The 21,926-nt window shown below is 40.6% G+C and overlaps 1 protein-coding gene across 4 annotated transcripts in view; it reads left to right on the top strand.

Moving 5' to 3' along the window:
- trpm7 (transient receptor potential cation channel, subfamily M, member 7) overlaps positions 1–21,926 on the top strand; it is a 37,701-nt gene that overhangs the window by 7,133 nt on the left and 8,642 nt on the right. For 3 of the 4 annotated variants that reach the window (XM_046378833.1, XM_046378666.1, XM_046378757.1), the window contains exons 2-26: positions 333–412; positions 1,549–1,587; positions 2,782–2,989; positions 3,307–3,520; positions 4,428–4,552; positions 4,668–4,839; positions 6,144–6,318; positions 7,553–7,676; positions 8,094–8,166; positions 9,421–9,521; positions 9,996–10,130; positions 10,219–10,272; positions 10,366–10,506; positions 10,747–10,881; positions 11,013–11,290; positions 11,404–11,632; positions 12,417–12,572; positions 12,862–13,005; positions 15,538–15,666; positions 15,771–16,022; positions 17,836–18,010; positions 18,917–19,049; positions 19,166–19,344; positions 19,587–19,719; positions 20,255–21,057. In XM_046378833.1, coding sequence (XP_046234789.1) covers positions 333–412; positions 1,549–1,587; positions 2,782–2,989; positions 3,307–3,520; positions 4,428–4,552; positions 4,668–4,839; positions 6,144–6,318; positions 7,553–7,676; positions 8,094–8,166; positions 9,421–9,521; positions 9,996–10,130; positions 10,219–10,272; positions 10,366–10,506; positions 10,747–10,881; positions 11,013–11,290; positions 11,404–11,632; positions 12,417–12,572; positions 12,862–13,005; positions 15,538–15,666; positions 15,771–16,022; positions 17,836–18,010; positions 18,917–19,049; positions 19,166–19,344; positions 19,587–19,719; positions 20,255–21,057 — 4,387 coding nt within the window. Of the gene's footprint in view, positions 1–332; positions 413–1,548; positions 1,588–2,781; positions 2,990–3,306; positions 3,521–4,427; positions 4,553–4,667; positions 4,840–6,143; positions 6,319–7,552; positions 7,677–8,093; positions 8,167–9,420; positions 9,522–9,995; positions 10,131–10,218; positions 10,273–10,365; positions 10,507–10,746; positions 10,882–11,012; positions 11,291–11,403; positions 11,633–12,416; positions 12,573–12,861; positions 13,006–15,537; positions 15,667–15,770; positions 16,023–17,835; positions 18,011–18,916; positions 19,050–19,165; positions 19,345–19,586; positions 19,720–20,254; positions 21,058–21,926 lie in introns of those variants that run through there. The other variant, XM_046378919.1, reaches the window with a different exon arrangement.

Below are 21,926 nucleotides of genomic sequence, written 5' to 3'. Positions count from 1 at the left end.
GTATCTGGTGTACCTCCTGAACTGTAGCTGTCCTAATTTTCTAAAGTAAGTTTTTAGTTTTTATTTATTAAACCTCCTAATCCTTTTGATTTTCATACACTAAATCCTGGATTAAAGGGTTTCAGACCTTTTTTTTCCAGGGAAAATTGTTCTAACTGAAGTAAAAGGCTGTGTTCTTTTCACTTGTTCTCCTTTTTTGTTAAACTACACTGCATATAATGTGAGCACTGTTATTATTATATGCAAACATAATGAAAACATAAATACCAACAGGAGGCTCATCAACTGCTGTGCACTGCTCACAATATGCAACTTTTTCTCTTTGTTTTCAGTCCCAGAAATCCTGGATAGAAAGCACTTTCAACAAGAGGGAATGTGTGTACATACTTCCAGTGTCAAAGGACCCCCACAGGTATGAGTTTAGACTTACTGCAGTGTGCCTTGTGGTGACAGCCATGGAAACGATGTAATTGCATGGTGCGTGTTAAACTAGGCCCAAACCCTAACCACTACTCTCCAAAGAGTAAATGAGTCTGTTTCTACATAATTTTAATGTTTATGTCTGTCACTATGATTACAGTGTTAAGTGAGAAGGAAGACCAGTGATAAACCTGTTTGTCATATATTTTTCCTGTCTTAGAAAGGGGACTTTTTAGTAATTTTCACCAGGAAGTGTGGATTTCGTTATTTGGAGTAAATTTGAATCCCATTTTTAGTCATTTATCTCCTTGCATGATGTTATTTTAATTGTAAAAGCAAAAAAGGTGTATGATCTGTATGTGTATCAGGAAAAGCTGATGCTGATTTCCTTTTGTCAGATGTAGTAGGATATTTCTGCAGACTGACTGGAATCTTACAAAGCAGTGTTAAATTTGTATGGAAGGCTTTTTATTGGCTTGGCATGTAGTCCGTTCACAGCATGCCATGTGTGCATGAGAGGCGCACATGAAATGGCTCAGTCAAACAAATTGAAGCTGGTATAAAAGTCATCCATGATAAAGAAAAAGTGAATTTGTGATAATTTAATATTAAGTAGTTTCCCACAGTTACAGGTATTAATTATTTAACCACCTGCTTTGTATGTTGTTTTTAGTTACACTTTTAAGACGTTGCATTCCTTCCGTTCTTCTCCTAAACTCACAAGGATACAGAGCTTACTCCTTTCCTGTGTTTACTTTTACATCAATTATTTGCCACTTGCTTTTTTCCACTAACTACAGTACGTGCACCTTCCGAGGTGTCAGTTAACATTAACCTATTTAACACTGGGCCAAAGGCCTGCATGTGACTGTGATCAAAGTGAGGGTCCCCTCAGCAGGTTTTATAATGCCGTCCTGGTTAAAAGCCAGTCTAACTGAGCTGCCTGCCCAGCTGATAGATAACCTTCCTAAATGTCCTTAAATGTCTGCTGAGAACTTCCTTCCCACTAGGAGAGATTGGATCACCAAATTCTCACTGTATTCTTGCAAATGTACCCCACTTTAGATGGCCCTAATTTATTTGACTTTAAATCAATTATTAATTATGTTGCTGTGAAATTCCTTCCAGATGCCTTCCAGGATGCCAAATTTGCCAACAGCTTGTCCGGTAAGTATTTGTTTTGTCTTTGTTTCAATCAGTCTTTGTTACTTGATAGTATTTAGCCCAACAGAATTAATCCAAGTTACTTTGCACCAGACAAAGCCTGCAGGCAAATTCTTTTACCGTGTAATTCCACTGAAGGGCAACTTTCCTCAGGAAACAATTAACTAACTTCCTGTCTTTGTGTGTCAGGATGCGCATTTTCACCTAAGCTAATTAAAGGATCGGATGGTCATTAGCTGTAGTAATAAGTAATAAATGATGTACATTAAATGTATGGTTTACCTTCAGTCTTGGCAGTTTATCACATCTTATCATCATGGTTGTTGGAATATGAGTTTTATTTTTTGTTTATATTATATTGCTGATAGTATGAAGATGAAATTCAGGATTTGGATGTTTGAAATGTTTTAGTTGAGATACTGATCTGAGTCTGCAAGCTTTACATTCTTGAGAGAAAGACTTTCTGTTTAAATTTCTAAGTAATCCTTGAAATAATATGTCTTTTATTTCAGACAGAGATAGACAAAGGCAGCCTTCTCATTTGAAATCAGTGATTGTCCATTTTATCAGCTGAAATAAAGACTGTAGATAGCAGAATGTATCAGCTGTAGCTAACTAGCTAATTAAGCTAAGGTTAGCTTTACGAGTAGGTTGAAAATGTCCTCTGCAGCAGACTTTTTTGTTTTCCGTTGACTTGTATTGAAATGAGAACCCATTAAAGGGGTTTTAAATATGCACTTGATAAATATGCATGTATCAGGCATAAGACAACATCAGTAAAAAGCTGATTTAATAAAAAAAATGGCATTTTTCTTGTATTACACTGTATAGCTAGTTAGCCCTTATGTTATGTTTCCCTCTAACATAGCCATGTTTGCTTTTAGGATAAATTGTTTGGCTGGGACTGCTCAAGTGTGAACGTCTGCAATCCCAATAACAAGTAGAACAGAGCTGCTTAATTAACCTCTGATGTAGTAGCATTAAAAAACAGCTCCCACACAGCTGGCAAATGCAACTTGTAAAACCACAAGCATGCTAGCTCGTGAAATGATCCTTGGCCTGTAACTACATTAGGTTATGGTTTGTGAGTCAACATAGAAAATTTATTTTTCATGTTTATTTTGTTTTCTGAAGGACACTGATATTCATGAGCTGTGGAATGGATTCTTGTCCCTTGTACCATATTTTTTTTACAAGGTGCTGCTGTGGGCGGCTGGTCCGGCAGCATGTTGGCTTCACAGCCAGCTTGGCCACCAAGTACTCGGATGTGAAGTTGGGTGAAAATCCCAACCTGTCCATGCCCGCGGCTGAGGAGTGGTCGGTGGAAAAACATACAGAGGCGAGCCCTTGTGATGCATATGGTGTCATCAACTTCCAGGGAGGGTCTCACTCTTACAGAGCCAAGGTAAGCGGGCAGATATTATCTGCTGGAGGGAGCGTATTTCATATGAAGAGAAGAGATTCATGATAACTGCTGTGGAAAATAATAGTTTTGTAGGGTATTTGTAGGAATTTTTAGAAGAATTCTTAAATTGTAGATTATTAAAATCTAGTGCTGAAATGTTGAGTTGATCAATTAATAAGTGAATTGGCAAAGTTCTTATTTTGCCAACCTCATTACACCAATCATTTGTTAGTTTCTGCTTCTCAAATGAGAGGTTATGCTGCTTTCCCTGTTTTATGTGTTTATGTGAGCATGCTCTCCTTGTGTCTCTGGGGCAGTATGTACGTTTGTCCTATGACTCGCGGCCAGAAGCCATCCTGCGGCTGATGTTAAAGGAGTGGCAAATGGAGCTTCCTAAGATCCTCATTTCTGTCCATGGAGGAGTGCAGAACTTTGAGCTGCACCCTCGCATCAAGCGGGTAGTGGGTAAGGGCCTCATCAAAGCTGCAGTCACCACCGGGGCCTGGATTCTCACCGGAGGGGTCAACACAGGTATGTGGTCAGAGGGAGATTATTTTAATCATCCTGTGATTATGCAAGGCTAAGTTGAGTGTGTTGTTACTGGAAAAAATTGTAATTGAGAGAAATTCTGGAGTCACTGAACTCACAGAACCACCTTTGGCATTAGTAGACACTATTTGTGGATGTGTATTTTTGAGGTGTAGTTAGTATCATCACTGTGTCACACCAACCATCATTCTTTTTTTCATATTAAATTTCTTCAAAAAAGGCTAAATAAATAACATGCATTTCAGCACCAGTATTATGAATTGGTATTATTGTTATTGAATAGATATGACTAATTAGCTGCCACCCCTGCTCCCTGACAAATTCCCTAAATGAACACTCACACTTACTTTGTACACAAACCTGCACAAACACACAGCCACCATTGGTGTGATGCGCTGATGTAGCAGAAGTTTTAATACCCGGCTCTAAGTGTGTCATTTGGCTGTGTGTCGTGGCCGAGGTGTGTCTGCAGCCACAGCATGGCGTTAAGATGGTGTGGTCTGATCATAGTGTTTAAATCGTTACTCACAGGGTCAATTACCCAGACCAGTGATTACTTTTAATGCTTCTCTGGCACCTTGGCCAGTTGGGATGGTCTTCTGGCTCACAAATTACTGCTGAATCCATGAGATCCATTAGCCAAGGATTGTGGTTCACAAACAGTCCCAGGGCTAATGTACTTGATGTGGACCTGCCCCACATGCAGTATTTTGGTCACTGAAGCTGCTTAGTTAATGAGATCTACAGTATCTGGCCAGAGGGGTCAGTTTTATTATTTAATTGTCAGTCAGAATGTGAAGTAAGATAAGGCAAAGATTAAGTAGCAATTAAAAACTTTATGCTCCTGTCTAACAAAATTTATGTATTGTTTAATGCATCCTTCCCAAAGGTGTGGCGAAGCATGTGGGAGACGCTCTCAAAGAGCACTGTTCGAGATCATCAAAGAAAATTTGCACTATCGGGATTGCACCCTGGGGAGTCATTGAAAACAGGAATGATCTCATTGGCAGAGACGTAAGACGCAACTCTTATAATCTCCTTTGTAACTGATCTTTTGTGAAAGTACAGAACTCATTTTTCTTTTTTTTCTACTCTTCCCTTTTGGTACCAACTCATGTCCACACTGCAGATTATTGCTCCGTATCAGACACTGCTGAACCCTCTCAGCAAACTAAATGTTCTCAACAGTCTGCATTCTCATTTCCTTCTGGTGGATGATGGGACGGTCGGCAAGTATGGCGCTGAGGTCAACCTGAGGCGGCAACTGGAGAAGCACATCAACCTCCAAAGAATACATGCACGTGAGTAAAAACAGAAAAGTAAACTTCAGTAGAGCAGTTTTCTTTGCTCTGATTCCCAGGAAACAAGTGGATTCCATTTGGGCCTGCAAAAGTAGTCTGGGAATTTTGTTCTGATCTAATGTGTCCACACCAAGTGTCATTGCTGGTGTCTTAGAAAGCCAGTGGCATTGCCTTAGTCATGTGGTCATCTCCTCTTAGTCAAAATACCACACTTGGCCCATTATATTACTGAAATTCATAACGTCATATGAAAAAAAAAAAAACAAACATTGGCCAACTGAGTTCATTTTTGTTCCGATTATCAGTTTGGTTGTTGGAGGCTTTGAAGTCAGACATCAGAAAGATTTAACTCCACACTTATATGTGTTATATGTGTATTTGTAATATTTGTGTTAGTGCCTCCAGTCCAAGCTAAAGTAGTAGTAGTAAAGTAGTAGTAGCCCCCTTCGGACAGTTGAAAACAAACTTAAATTCTGTGTTCTGCTTTCTGCATTACTTTCTAGTGATCAGAGCATTTAATATAAAATTGTCACCTTTAAGTTCTCTGAGATGTTAAAAATTGACCAATACACAGAAGTTTGAGGGCAGTTTCACCCACAGACTGGAAGACAACTCTACTCACCTGTTTGAGTTTGACTGATCATGCTTTGCTGACCACAGACAAGGACAATTAAATACATAAAATTACCTACAAATTAATAATTAAATAAATGTTGCTGCCCAAGCACAAGATTGCTTGGAAAAGAGCTAATTCACAATTATTAACAGTACAGCCACATTAACAAAATACCGTATGGGCCAATAACCTTTGTGTTAAGCAGCAAATTAAAAGGGCAATAAGACTTCACAAAAATGTCATACGTAAAAAGTCATACGGTACAGTCTGTGCCGAAACCCATTCTTGAATATTCACGTAGATTGAAAGAATAATTAAACTAAACTAAATAATAACTAAATAAAAATGTGTTTAGATCTGTCAACAGTGAAGTGTTGTATGATTTGCAGTTGAATTAACTGCAGGAAGTCTGGCTCAGGAAGCGCAAACAAGTCTGTTTTCTTGTCAGCTCACATCATTGATTCCTATGTTAGCCATTATTTTTAACAGTGAATTATTTCACCATACTCTTCAGATAGGAATAAATCCAAAATGTAATTATTATGAAGTCAGTTTGTCTTAACGGCGAGCTGGCCGCTATCATCTCAACTTCTCACAAACTGTCACTTTGGTGGAGCCGTATTATGTGAATCAGCACTGGAGCAGAAGGGAATAGTAGAATATAAACCTTAACTTTTCTTTCTTGTAGGAATTGGTCAGGGTGTTCCTGTTGTGGCCCTGATCTTTGAGGGGGGTCCCAATGTGATCCTGACTGTGCTGGAGTACCTTCAGGAGAGCCCTCCTGTCCCAGTGGTTGTGTGTGAGGGGACCGGCCGTGCTGCTGACATATTAGCCTACGTCCACAAGCAGACCGAGGAGGGAGGGTAAGACACACAAATGTAGGTTGGGGAGGGGGAAACGATGGCTGTGGTGGACGTGCCAGCGAATGCTACTTTAGTGTTCAATCACAAGTGAAACAATGGACAGATAAGAAACGAGGGAGAGGGTAGAGAAACAGTAACGTTAACTATTAAGCATACATGTAGGTACCTTACAGAGACTTAAAGGAAACATGGTAAAGGTCTCAGCAAGTGTTTTATTTAATATTAAGATGTGTGATTGAAAATAGTTGTTAAAAGAAGAGTGCAGTATCACTAACAATGCTGTTAGTGATAAGTCATTTCTTGTGTATGTATGACAGTATGGTCCTTTATTTTTTTCATTTCCTTTGATGGTAGCATCGTTGGTGGCTCTCATCTATTTTTGTCTCAGGAGGATTTTTAAAAACCAAACCGCAGTCTAGTCTGTTATAAAAGAGTTGAAAACAGTTGAACTTGTCACAGAGTGCAATTAAATGTAATCTGTTCGTGCGTTTAATTAGCCAAAGAAATTTGCACATTCTACTGAAAAATATTGTGAGACAGTCACACACTCACTGCAAATGCATCCATGAACTGCACCCTCATATTATTGTTAATACCAACTCAATGATCCATATACAAATAATGATCCAGTTTAACTGAGTGTCGTGTGTAGCTCCTGTTTAATATGTATCCCTCTGTCAGGGGGTTAAGCTAAGGCTTATTTTTATTTTAAAGGTTTAGCTAACGCAAAACTAGAGATGGAATTTATAAGCAAAAATAGTCTAGGAAATGACAAACAAATAAAGCATTTACAGTGATTGAGAGAGATAAGTCAGCTGAAGATGTCTTATTTAAATTACGGAAGCCCTGAAAGGCAAGTGCCAAAAAAAAGTCATTGCTGTCATGTCATTGTCATTGTTTTTTTTGTACAAAAATAGATGGAAAATGTTTTGCTCTGATCATTTTTTTTAAGTTTTTGTTTTCATGATGTCATCCTGGCAAAACTTTTGTATTAAAATATACAGAGTGAGTGCAATACACGGTTCTGTTTGTGGACAGAATGTTTAGATGTTGAAGGCTTTTAATGTTCTCATCGGGATAAACCAAAGTGTAATTGGTTAGGAGTTCACTGTGTTGTTGAAGGATATTTAGACAGAACATGTGCTGGAGTCAAACCTATACTTCTAAGTGTTTTATAGCTTGGTGGGTTTGAGCAGCGTGACTGTAACCATGTTGCACTGTAATTCTTCTGCAGCCGTCTTCCTGATGGAGTGGAAACTGACATCATTGCAACCATCAAGAAAACCTTCAACTTCAGCCAAGGCGATGCCATCCATCTCTTTCAGACTCTGATGGAGTGCATGAAGAGCAAAGAATTGGTAAATTCATGCACACAGAATTTTTTTTAATCATATATTTGATTCTCTTTCGTACACTTCTTATCATTCATGTTCTGTTTTTTATTTCAATTTTAAGGTCAGTTAGTAGACCCGTGAAATAATCTTACAAAGGTCAAAGCCATTGAAAGAAAAACCTTTTTGAAAACCAAACTCTGAAGCTTCAGGGGAAGTAAGAGAACATTTATTAGATTTCAGCTAAATGAAGCAGTTGAAGGAATACCACAGAGATGACTGCGATTTACTCTGGTCTTTTATTGACACATCAGCTGATGGTCCCACTGTTTGTTTGGGTTTTTTTTTTTAAATTGATATATCACATATCACTAACTCTTGAAACATCTGGAGAATGTCTGTGGGAACATGTTAATCAGTGCTATCGTGTTTCCTGGAAAACAGATCACTGTGTTTCACATCAGCTCCGAGGAGCACCAGGACATTGATGTAGCCATTCTGAGGGCTTTACTCCAAGGTTAGTAAAAGACTTGTCTCTGAACCTTGTTTCTCCCTTTCAACTTCTTTAACAGAGTAAAAGTCACATCGCGTTGATTCAGTCTATTCATATGCTGAGGATGCTGGTATTTGGAGATAAAGATTTCAAGAGTGTTTTCTTTCTGAAATAGATATGCTTTGAGAACAGACTTCCTCTCTGTGTGGCCTTCCCTTTGTGTTCCTCAGGAGATCGTGTTGCTCCTTATTCCAACACAGTTAAATCCTGAGCTCCATGTCACAGTCTTATTCCTCTTCATCCCCACAGTCTGTAAGAGAAAAAAGTTGGACATTCACCTGAACAATTCTTACTTTGTTTTCATTACACTGTCGAAAGGGAAGAAAAACAGCCACTTCATGATTGTATTTACTCTGTCCAGCTGTTATGTGAACTGACATATGGAACAAGTGTCTCACCTGAAAGATGGAGAGGGGTGTTGTAATGGGTGTAGTTGGGTGCAGCAAAATGCTGGTTGTTCACCCCCATTCCAGTTTATTCAGACAAAAGCAAGGAATCTGTGAGTGAATGGAGCTGATCGATAGAGTGGAGGAACAGGTTCAGACACTCCAAAGCAAACCGCCTGTGAATGAAAATGCCCACCCAAGCAAATATTTGTCAGCCTAAGGCGCAGTCTTGGTGGAACAGAATCTTATCCTCAAAAGAAGAAAAGAAGCTCTCAGGGCTCTTGAGTGCTGTGTTTGCACTCTTCCATTGGGATTCATTTAATTTAGGAGAATGAATATTAAATAGGATGTTTGCACTGGTCTCGGAAAATGGCCATCACTATTGTTTAAAATCAGGATATATTATAGCATACTTGTTCTTCTTCATATGTGAATTTTTAGGTCAACAGACTATCTGACAGCTCAGGTTATTAAAAAGTCAATTTAGGGATTTTAGTCCAGCCTAATTCCCATCAAGGTTCTTATTTCACATCCACAAAATTAATTTGATGTCTAGTGATTATGATCATTTGATGAAGATGGCTCCTAGAGGACAATAAGGCAGATTACTGTGGAAGAGAGCAGTAGACTGAAGAGGGATTTACTTTGTAGTCTAATCTGCTGTGTTGCTGTATTAGTGTGTAATTGACTGTATTACTGCCCTGGCCCTGCTCTGCTAACCCCCTCTAATCCTGCTAGCTGGCTAACAGGATGTACACAGTTAATAAGGCTTTACATGCCTGAGAATTCATATCTGTGTGTGTTTACTCATGGCTGTACCTGTGGATTTCAGGCACAAACGCGTCTGCCTTCGATCAGCTGGTCCTCACTCTGGCCTGGGACCGTGTAGACATTGCCAAGAATCATGTGTTTGTGTACGGACAGCAGCTCCTGGTACGTCTGCATGTATGTGCGTGTGTGTGTGTGTGTGTGTGTGTGTGTGTGTGTGTGTGTGTGTGTGAGAGAGAGAGCTTTCACAGATGTTTGCTTATCTCAACATTAGCTCCAAACATTTGGACTTGCCCAAAATGACCCCAGAATCTCTGCTGACCACAATCTTCAGTCTGAGGAGCCAGGGGACGGGACTCGGCAGGCTGCCACGAACTGCTTGTCTTGACTGTAACATGAACCGTCTTGCAGTTGTCTTCATAAGCTGCCCTCAGTGCTCATGTTTATTTTAAAGCTTGGGGAATCCTGGCTTTTTTGTGTGAATGAGAAGATGGATAACATTTATTTGTTTTTTGTGTGTGTCTGTTGTTTTAGTAATTTGGCCGTATTTTTGGTCTTCTCCATCATTGTTTGTTTTATAAATAATGATTTGCTATAAAACTGTGCTTCATAGCAGCATATTTTTCTTTGTGTTTAAAGGTGAGCTCTCTAGAGCAAGCAATGATGGATGCCCTTGTGATGGACAGGGTGGATTTTGTCAAGTTGCTCATAGAAAACGGTGTGAGCATGCACCGTTTCCTGACAATCAATCGGCTGGAGGAGCTTTACAACACGGTAACGTTATGAAACCTGCACGAGAATAAAAGAGATGAGCTGTAAAGGTTTTGAAGTGTTGTTAAGCTTTTTCTGTCTTCTATTGTAGAAACAACCTGGCAACAACCCAACACTCCTCCACCTGGTTAGAGATGTTAAACAGGTAAAGTGTCCACTTCATATCATTTTCAACAGTCGATGTTAACCACAGTCTGTTCAGCCTCATTCAACATTTTGTTTTTGTGACTTTCTGCAGAGTCATCTGCCTCCAAACTACAAGATCACTTTGATTGATGTGGGCCTGGTTATTGAGTACCTGATGGGCGGAACTTACAGGTGCAATTACACCAGGAAACGCTTCCGAATCATTTACAACAATCTCCATGGCAACAGTAGGGTGAGTTGGAACTGTTGTAATTCCTTAGGTGTCTTTGTAGAAACATCCAAAACATATTTTATGGAGTTAATATTAATTAATTAAATAATAAATATTCACTTAATTTAAAACTGGTTTATACAATTGTATTGTATTAGTAATGCAGCTCTTAAATTGTGATTGAATGCATAGTGAGCAGTAATAAAAGTCAATATTGAGAAAAGTCACGTAAATATGAAAATATTTTCATGTGCTGCGCAGAGGTCGGGACGTTACACAGCAGGTCCTGGTTCACATTTGAGAAAAAGTCATGAGGCTTTTAGCATGCAGGCAGACAAGAAGGAGAAGACAAGGCACAACCACTTCATCAAAACTGCACAGCCATACAAACCCAAGGTAAACTCCTGCAGTTCAGTAACAGGAATGCGTCTGATGAAAGAGATTAACAGTTTTTTTTTCTGTATTTAAAGAGGCACAGCAAAATGGGAAACATAAAAGTCACTTCTCCTTCTCTTTCTTCTCCCTAGCTCGAGTCTGCCACCGAGCAGAGCAAAAAGAGAAGCAAAGAAGAGATAGTGGACATAGACGACCCAGAGACTCGGCGGTTTCCCTACCCTTTCAATGAGCTGCTGGTGTGGGCTGTGCTGATGAAGAGACAGAAAATGTCACTCTTCTTCTGGCAGCATGGCGAGGAGAACATGGCAAAAGCACTGGTGGCCTGTAAGCTGTGCCGATCTATGGGCTATGAGGCCAAGAAGAGCGACGTGGTGGACGACACCTCAGAGGAACTCAAGGAGTACTCAAAGTAAGTCTTCTTCTTCTTTTCTCTCTCTCTGTGAAAATGTCATATAGCTTATATGTGTACATTTCTGTAAAAATTTAAACGTGAACTAAATCAACATCGCTGACGTACTTCAGTGAGTTTGGGACGTTAGCGGTGGACCTGCTAGAGCAGTCGTTCAGGCAGGATGAGACCATGGCCATGAAGCTGCTGACCTACGAGCTGAAGAACTGGAGCAACTCCACCTGTTTGAAGCTGGCTGTTTCCTCCCACCTGCGACCCTTTGTGGCTCATACCTGCACCCAGATGCTGCTGTCAGACATGTGGATGGGACGACTGAACATGCGCAAGAACTCCTGGTACAAGGTTCATGTTCCATTTAGATTTTATTTTTGCTAACGAACGAAAAGCTGTGGGTGTAAGTGCTTGGAGTCTGTCATTTGTCTATGTACAGCGTAATAGAAATACAAAATAATGTAATGGTTTCATAGTTTAGTTTCAGTAAAGGTCTGCTTTTATGTCTAGTCCCAAACTCAATTCATGCACTTGCTGAGGTGTTGGAATGCCACTTAACTGGTTCATCTCAGGTGATGACCTGGTGCAAACATTTTCTGAATTGTACAATAAAACCCATTTATAACATTTTAAGAACTATCTACACTGTTAAACCAGTACCTCGGATCAATTTTCAGTTCTGTCACAAAAAGCTGTCTTTTTCTTCGTTATCAATAAATATAAAGTAAATATCTAAGTTGAGTAATTATGAAAAAGTATTTTTCTAAATCTTGAGTTTTTAAAAGAATGTTTTGTTTTGGGGTTTGTTTGTTTTTTGGATTTGGATACTTACACTGTTGCTTTGGGTGACTGATAATATTAAACAGTTCAAGCTTTTGCATCAGTGTGGGAACTTTGTGGAAAGAGGAGGGCTTTCCCTGTGTTCTGCTATCTCTGTCACTGATGCCATAAAGACAGGAAGTATTTCAACTAGTGAAAAGCCACAAAACCGGGACAGTATAGTTTGCTGTTTATGTACAATTATTGCTTTGTATGTGTGTGTGTGCGTGTGTGCGCACATGTGTATAAGTAATTCAAATTACTTCCATGACAAATATAGCAGCAGCCACCCACATGAGTATGTATTTGTCTCCAGGTGATTCTGAGCATGTTGGTACCTCCTGCCATCCTGCTGTTGGAATACAAATCCAAAGCTGAGATGGCTCACATCCCTCAAAGTCAAGATGACCACCAAATGACCATGGAGGACAGCGAAAACAACTTCCAGCACATAGCGGAAGACATCCAGATGGTTAGATTTACTCAGTGCTTCTGTTTTTGTGTTTTCCTCATTTTTTTTTTTTCATTTGAAGATATGGTGTTTTTCTCTCTTCAAAGCAGTCTAGCGGTCCTAAATGAAATGGGTAATTGAAAATGTCACATTTAAATTCATCGCAAGAGTGATGTTGAAACTTTAATGAGCTTGTTTATGATGAGGTAGAATTTTTTTAGAATCTTTCCTTTACTTATTTTCCTCCTCTCATTTTCTCTGAACACTGGCGTGTTACAGCCTAATTTGCACCTTTTTAACCTCTCTGCAGGATGTTTTCAAGGAGACCAGATCCCACGACCATGTGGAGGCGAAGAACGACATAGAGACGCACATTCGCTCCAGGAAGCTCCCCTTAACCAGAAAAATTTATGCCTTCTACCACGCTCCAATTGTCAAGTTCTGGTCCAACACGGTATGGAGATTACAGAAGAAAACACACGCACACACACACACACACACACACACACATATAGTCACATTCAACCATCTATTATGCTGTGGTTTATCTGGGTAGAACTCTGGGTAAGATCATTTACCAAGAAAGGGTGTTGCTACCCAGGAGCAGTCGCTTAACATCTATTGAAGAAGAGTTACACCAACTACCCTGAAGAGATACACATGTGTTCTTAAGGTTATTACTTATGGGGCGTTTCCACCGCCAGATCTTTCTTGAAGGACAAAGACCCTTTAAGGGATTAAAATTTAGTTACTGTAGTTTCAGATGTCAAAGAAGTCCCAGTGCTGGAAGTAGTTCTTTTTGAAAATATTCCTGATTGAGCTTGCAGTGCTGAACTTTGTTCAAACACAGATCCACCAGCTGGTTCAACTTGTGTATGGTTTCATTCACGACACAACAAAGCAGTGGGCAACTCTACTAACAATATTAGGATGAAGTGTGGACATTTCTTGTGTATTAGGGTCAATATTGAGAATAATAGGGTAATTTCCTCATTTGAGAACTGAATTGTTGCTGTTGTTTTTCAATCACAATTTGCCTAATTGTCTGAATTCTTCAGATGGAGCCAGCATACAGACAGCTCATAACCTAGCTCGCTTTCTTTGGCCCCCTAGCACTGGACTGCAATCAGAACTGTGGTCATTGGTGATGTTCAGAGTAAAGATCAGTGTTGTTCAGTGCTCAACTTTCTCTCCACTAGCATGGCCTGACACAAAACCCTGCAGAGGCTGAGGCTGTGATCAATAGAAGTGGGAGACAAGGTCCTTCTCTTGTCAGGCACCCACACAGGAAGTAGTGAGGCATGAAGAATGGAAACACTGCTCTCTCACTTGATGGATTTTAGCACTGACCACTGACGAGGTGGACGGATATTCCCACAGCACCGCCCACAGGATAGCTCAGGGAGCATTATCATACGATGTTTCCCAAGCCAGCGCAAACAGCTAGTTAAGACTCTTCAGTTGTTTTTTTGTTTTTGTTTTTTCAGATTGCTTATCACCTGCAGCCCCCCCCCCCTTTTTTTTTATTTACAAAATTGAAGCCATTACTTTGTTTGAATGCTATTACACCCTATCAGCATTCACAGGTAGGAGGCAAATGAGGTCTTTGATTTCCTTCACAGTGCAGCAGCACTCCTACTGGTTGGCTTTGTGGAATGAGGAGCAATCTGAGGTCAATACCATGAATTTTTGCATGAATGTCCTCACACTGAACTTTAATAAATTAACATTAATGCTAATTTAAGGAACACAGGCTTGTCAAGAAAGAGGCATTTATAGCCTATTTCAAAGACATTTTCTTGATTACACATTTATGCTTTAACATTCACACTCATGCACAGGATTATCACTCACCTTTTCTTGCTCTTATGTTTATTTATATACACAAGCCTGAGGCCAATTCTCAGGAGACTGTCAGTCGTCACTGAGGCTTTTATTTACACGGACAGGGCTGTTTGTCAGGCTGTTCAAGACTGAAATGATCTGATACCATCGCCAAAACTGCTAGTCTATGCAATGTAGCCTGTTCCCAATCTTATCTACATCTGCTGTACCTGCCTCCCTCCCGATTTAACACATCAGTGCAGCGCTCAACAGTGACTGACCATCAGATGGGAGTGTTAATGGCTGATTTTCCAATAGTTCCACCTTGGGTGTGAAGGTTGAAAAAAAAAAAAAAACAGATCCAAGAGTTACACCAAGGGACTGAGTGTGTGTGAGTGTGTGATAGTTACCTGCCTAAACTTTCCCACAGCCCTCACAGTGGTTGTTCCATGTTTTAAACACAATGAAACTCTTCTTCTTACAGGAAAAGATAAAAACAATAAAAGATCTAATTTGCCTTATTTATTTGTTTTGTAAATAGAACTATGCTCACCAAAGTGGTAGGATTCATAAAACCATGAAAAGTTGATATGTGTTGGACTGACCAACCAACATTACAATGAAAATACAGTGGTCGATGAGAGCAGTAGACAGTCCAATTACACACAGTAGCTTTGTTTAGTTTTATTTTAAAACGCTGATTATTGCAGGTTTAAATAATCAGTAAGTTAAACATTCTCATGTCCATTTTTTATATAATCCCCCTCACTCCTCCGTTCTGAGAGCAGACTTTGTGGGGAAATGTGAATTTCACGTGAGACACAGATGATCCTTATCCACAAGGCTAACCACTAGCTAAGCTCTCAGGGCTCGGCATCCTCAGTCAAAATGGCAGTCATTATTTGCTCCTGGCTCAAAGCACCATGATGATGTTCAATCCCTTCAGAGGGCCCCAGCTGACCTTTTCTCGAAATACTGTCTGCATTTAGGGGCTTTTTGTAAACGCAGGCCAGTTTCTGTATCTTCTGTGTCTTCTGTACTGTAAGTCGACATAGCCACCATTTGACACAGATTGTTAGGAAATGCATCCTTTACTTACAGTTGAAGAAATGTTTTATCTATTTATTTATGAGTCTTATTGTTTTGTGTCCCCCACTGTCAGCTCTTCTACCTGGGCTTCTTGATGTTCTACTCATATGTAGTCCTGGTGAAAATGCCTGAATGGCCTTCTCCTCAAGAGTGGGTGGTCATTCTCTACATATTCAGCTCTGCCATTGAGAAAATTCGTGAGGTATGTGGAATTAGAAGTTTTAAGACGTGTAGTGTCAGGTTCTGTAATTCCTTTCATATTTTTCCTCTTCTTCTTCTTGTCTCTTTCATCTCCTTTTTTCCCAGATGTTTATGTCTGAAGCAGGCAAAATAAGCCAGAAGATAAAGGTGTGGTTCAGTGACTATTTCAATGTGTCCGACTTTTTGGCCATTATGACCTTTTTTATTGGTTTTGGCCTGAGGTTGGCTGGAGGGGATGCCTTTGTCCCTGGGAGGACAGTGTATTGTCTCAATATCATATTCTGGTATGTGCGACTACTGGATATCCTGGCTGTCAACCAGCAAGCTGGCCCATACGTCATGATGATCGCTAAAATGGTGAGTTCTTGTGAGAGTGAGACACCACTGTATGATCTGTCTGTGTTTATTCTGAAGGTGCCCTCAGATTTACATAACACAGAAAATCAAATGGATTTGAATTCTGTGAGGAAAAACCTCACATGGAAACGATACAATGAAACGGGAATAATTAATAATAATAATAATTTGCAGATACACTGCTTTGTCCTACTGTGTAACTTAAGTGAAAGTGAGTCATTGTATGGTACACAAGGTTGGTTTTGTAACTGATAGTCTGAACATACTGTGAGAGAGATCTAACTATGTTTTGTGCATTCACAAACTGCTGATATTAATATTTATGTTTTTTTTTAATCAATTTAAACATTTGTACTGAAACAGCATCTACATTTTACCAGGTACTGTACCCTACTGCATTATCCTGAGCAGGCTTATCAGTTTTAGAACAGACATTTCACCAGTCCTACCATTATTTGTCCCAATTATTATGCTTCTTGTCATAGTTTTAACAGACTACTAATATATATACTTTGAGAGATAGCCTACCTTCAACAGAATATTGGATGAAATTGTTAAACCCTGCAAAGGTTAAAGTTGGGCAAGAGATTTTTTTTAAATATGCTTAGTTTCTGTTTAGCAGAGGTATTCTTAACATCAAGATGGAACCAACAGATGATAAGCTTGGCACAGCTAAGCCAACTTAGCGTAAAGACTGGAAACATAGGGAAAAGGCTAGCCTGTCACTGCAGCACTGAATTTTATTAAGTAAGAAATTACATGTGCACAGACATGTAGACATAACAAGTTGTGTTTTAACAGGACTTAAGTTGAATTAAAGTTTAGTTTATGAGCTTAAGGGAGTTTTTACCTTTACACAGAGCCAGGTTAGCTATTTTCTCTGTTTTCAGTTGTTATGCTAATCTAAGCTAACCAGTTGCTAGCTGTAGCTTTGTATTTAGTGTACAGATATTCTCATGCAGTGTTCAGTGAGAAAACAAACAAACAAGTATATTTCCTAGAATATCTCACTCCCTATTTGAATGAAACTAGATTTAATTAGAAATAGGGTTGGGCCAGGTAAAAATTTTCAAACTGGTTCAGCCAAGTGCAAAAAAAGCATTTTATTATCCAACACGTTTCTGCAAAAAGAAGCAACAGAAGCCTTGGTAAGCCTTGGTTTCTTAAAGCTAGAGGGCTTTTAATTTGAAAGGGATACAGGAAGTGATGATTTCTATTAAATTTGTTTTGCCACATAACTTTAGACAACATAACCTGTACCAGCACTTTACTGATGAGCGTTATCTCTTGTCACATCAAAACAAAACAGGGGAGGCAGCATGCTGCAGCGCTGAGGTAACCAGATGTCCTGGGGCTAAAAAAATAAAATAGCCACATGCTGCTATTTTTCTCCTTCTACTCCTGTGAAATGCAGTACAGTCAGTTAGCATGAAAATGAACTGGTTTAAGATCGTAGACCGGACCAGACCAGCAAAACCGGAAACTTACCCAACCCCATTAAGAAGATTATCAGGTTTCCATCATTTACACCTTCATAGCTGTACCATTCAGTACATTTCAATGCAGTAGATTTACAGCTCCAATCAACAATTGCCTATAAACAGATGAACTTTTGTGTGTGTGAGAGTGTGAGGGGAAAAATGTGGAAAAATCAAGTTGTATAGTGCTGGCTTTTAGATCTCCAGAGTAGGCTTGTGTGCACTAATGAAACTCTGTGGAATGTACTTTTATATGCTAGCATTAGTTAATATTAGATCCACAAGTGTGATAATACCATCAGTCACATGTTTCAATCAGTATGTATTGCTTTCAGGTTGCCAACATGTTTTATATTGTGGTGATAATGGCTATAGTTCTGCTGAGCTATGGCGTACCCAGGAAAGCCATTTTGTACCCTCAAGAGGAGCCTAGCTGGACGCTGGCCAAAGATGTGGTCTTCCAGCCATACTGGATGATGTATGGGGAAGTGTATGCCTATGAAATTGACGGTAAGGACGATGAGGATGGTAGGGAAGATTACGAGTGTAAGATCAGTTTTGTTCATATAAGATTCCACCATGTCATGATGGCTCATTGTCACACAAAACCAGCACCGGAAATCAAACCCACGGCGGTTCAGTCATTGCTCCCCCTCACAACCTCTTTCACGCAACGTGGTTAACACACATAAGCAGCCAACGCCAGTGTCTTTGCGGAGGGCAGGGCCTTTTGCTTCACCACAGCACTGACTGCCTCGACTCGACTACATCGTCCACACAAAAGGCAACGATTAAGTGACCATCGCTAGAGACAGACTCATTTGAAGTTTAGGTGAAACAAAACACTAGGCTATGCCTTATAACCTGAGTTGACAACCCAACATTTCAGACGCCATTGAAATTTATTGCATTACATACAATACAACCGTTATCATGAATGGTGAAAGAAGAATTGAATGCTTAACAAACATTAAAAATAGCCCTGCGAACAAATTCTAGTTGAAATGCTTTTGTTATTCCTCAAGTGTGCACCAATACAGCACAAAGCAGCCCATTAAAGTGAATGGTGCTCTACAGTAAATGTCTCAGGTTTTTTTTTTTTGTTTTGCCATCGTTACAGCTCACATATCAATTGATTTGTTAGGACAGTGTTGCCCACAGCTGTAGCCAACAGTGCAGTTTAACAATTTTTTTTAGTTAAACATAACAGTGAATACATTAAAATAAAAATCCAAACAGGATTTTATTTCTAACAGTATTTGAAAACAGTTTAAACACAGTATTGCCCTCTTTTATGTTAGGTTAGTTAAACATTGTATATAAGAACAAAGCCTAGATGAGTTGAACCTATATATACTCAGTGCTTTTGGAGATTGCATGTGCGTGCGCATCCTAAAAGGCTCCTTCTCTTCACAGTGTGCGCCAATAACAGTGAGTCATCAGTTAAGCCTCTGTGTGCAGCAGGGGTGTGGCTGACTCCTTTTCTACAAGCAGTCTACCTCTTTGTACAGTATATACTAATGGTCAACCTCCTCATTGCCTTCTTCAAGTAAGTCCACGAAATTTCAGTGCTACATTTTGCAGTGTTTCCTGAATATTGCGAGTACTCATGCTCCCCACAGCGTCATCATCCTCAATGTCATTTCTGTGCTCCCTGTTTTTCAGCAATGTGTACCTGCAAGTGAAGTCCATTTCTAATCTGGTTTGGAAGTACCAGCGCTACCACTTCATTATGGCCTACCATGAGAAGCCTGTCCTCCCACCCCCCTTCATCCTACTCTGCCATGTCTACTCCCTCTTCTGTATGTGTCGAAAGAGGAAGAAGGAGAATACCTACGGACCAAGTACAGCCTCATTACTGTCATTTTCAATGTCATTTTCTGGCAAAAACATCAAGTCTTCCACATGTAAATTATTAAAAAAGGAAAAATCAGAGGTATTTTATGCCACTGATGATACATGATGCCATTCATGTGTATTTTTTAAAAACAGACACACTTCATGTGTAGAAAGCTGTTTCACAAAGTGGCTGCATAACTTGGTTGGTTAAGGAAAATCTCCAACAATAAGTTTCTATTTCTTTCAGAGCTGTTTCTCACAGAGGAAGACCAAAAGAAGCTTCATGATTTTGAGGAGCAGTGTGTGGAGACGTACTTTCATGAAAAGGATGATCAGTTTCACTCGGGGAGTGAGGAGCGCATACGTCTTACCTCAGAAAGGTGAGTTTGTTTGTTTATTTTTGTGTGTTTGTTTGTTTGTTTTTTGAAACAGTGTTATATTTCCAGTCAATTCACCAAAATTCATTGTGTGCAACAACTATGTTGAATGTCCTCTGTCAGTGGAAACATGTGAAACCTTTGGCTGGTGAAACAAAACGCTAGGTTTTGTCTTGTGTCACCTGCATTTGCATCCTCATGCTGCTCATAAAAAGCTTATTCATAGTGCTACCAGAGGTCAAAAACTCTACCGGTTTCACAAAGCAAACATTCGAAGTAGTGTTTACAAATAAAACCAAATTAGTAAGATAACCTACTGAGTACACTGTAATTAGGAAATTAATTTCATTCCCATAAATGACAAGAAATCAATCATGTTCAAAGTTTCCAGTGTGACTAATTCATTTTAAAGTAGAAATTGGTCCTGTTTTCGTTTTCACAATATAATTACCGTTTGAATTTTTTTCGGTTAACATTAACAATAGTAGGTGACACAAGGTTACCTTCGGCTAACTGAAGCTACTGTTATTATTTCTAGGGTTGAGACCATGTGTATGCAGCTGAGAGAGGTTGGGAACAAGGTCAACTTTATAAAACGCTCTTTGCACACACTGGACTCCCAGATTGGCCACCTGCAGGACCTGTCAGCTCTGACCGTGGACACCCTGAAGACCCTCACTGCCCAGAGGGCGTCGGAGGCCAGCAAGGTCCACAATCAGATCACTCGGGAGCTCAGCCTATCTAAGAACGTGGTCCCCAGCATCGCCCCTGTGGCAACAGACACTGGCCCCCACTCCAAATCGTCTGCGATAGGAAAACGCAGTGCAGGGGCATACTTTGGCTCCTCTTTCCCCCAGACAGGGGCAAACATTGCAGATTCCCTGTTTGGGCTTGGTGTGGGGGGAGGGGCTGGGACTGAAAGTAAGCGGAGAGTCGGGCCCAGCCCTGGAGCAGGACTGGGGCTGGACCCTAGCCTGAACCCAGCACTGAGTCCAGAGAGGAGGGGGTTGTTTGGGCTCGGGCACCTTGCTGCAGAGGCTGGCTCCTCAGGCAGTGCCGGCTCCAGTGCCTTTGTCCCAAGTGCTGTGGCCGTTTCCCCGCCGGAGCTCCGTCTTCGAGGCCATTCTCTCACCCAGAGTAAGCTGACCCGTCCACAAGAGCCGGGCCTTTCCGACTCCCCATCCAGCCTGCCAAACGTGCCCTCTCCTGGGGCTCATTTCCACATCAGCAGCACCCCTTCCCAGCCCAGTGGCTCCAGTCACCCAGAACTCACCCTTGCTGGGCTTTACCAGCAGTCCCTCCAACCAGACAGCACCACTGTAGAGTTTGGGGCATTTGTGGGTAAGTATGAGACTGAAAAGGAGTCTGGTGTTGATGAGGAGATAAAAGAGGAAAATGAAAACTGTGCATGTGTGTATCCTACTGTTGTCATTGTCTCTAAGACTTTGGGCTCTGCTCAGCCTGTCTGCTTGCCTGCTTGCACTGCAAAGTCTGAGATCGTGGAGGGGTTAGGAAGGTGGGAGAGAGAGAGGGAGATGAGTTGGGGGTACGTGAACGAGGCGTTTTGCGATGACGAAGGCAGATCAGGCTCTCTGAGTAGACATAGTACAGACACTGAAGTCGCAGTGGCTAATGAAGCTGAGTCCTCACCGGGTGGGAACAACAGCCTGCCAGGTTGTGCACATGCCCCTGCTGTGGCACCCAGGAGACCCCACAGAAGAAGGAGCAGGCAGTGGAATATGTCGGGACCACCTGCCTCTCCAGTGTCCTGCTGTGAGAGTCAAAGTGGGTCAGAAGTGGCGCTTGACAAGAGGAAGAAGACAAGAGAGCTAAACACCACGAGAGGTTTGAGTTTCAGTCTGAGCTTAAGTTGAAGGCTGCTTCTGCCTGGTGCTTGGGCCTGTTTATCTCCAGGATCCCAGTAAATCTTTAACTGGTGCCTTTTCCTTTCCGTTCTCTGATATGTCTGGGCCTCTTATCTGTTTGCTCCCTGTTCCTGGGTGTTTCTGAGGTTTTCACAGATGATGTGACTCAAGCATGAATGATTGGTTGACCGGTTGAGGTTATCATCCCTAACTGTGATTGATTAAGGATTTGTTTGGCAGGTGGAGATGATTGGAGGAGTTTTTCCTGAGTATCACATGTTTGAACTGTGTTTATTTAACTGATATGATCATTGTCACCAGATGACCATAAGTTACCAGATTGGG

Source organism: Scatophagus argus, chromosome 1 (genome assembly GCF_020382885.2).
Source record: "Scatophagus argus isolate fScaArg1 chromosome 1, fScaArg1.pri, whole genome shotgun sequence".
Taxonomy (NCBI): domain Eukaryota; kingdom Metazoa; phylum Chordata; class Actinopteri; family Scatophagidae; genus Scatophagus; species Scatophagus argus.
This window is presented reverse-complemented; position numbering and strand designations above follow the sequence as displayed.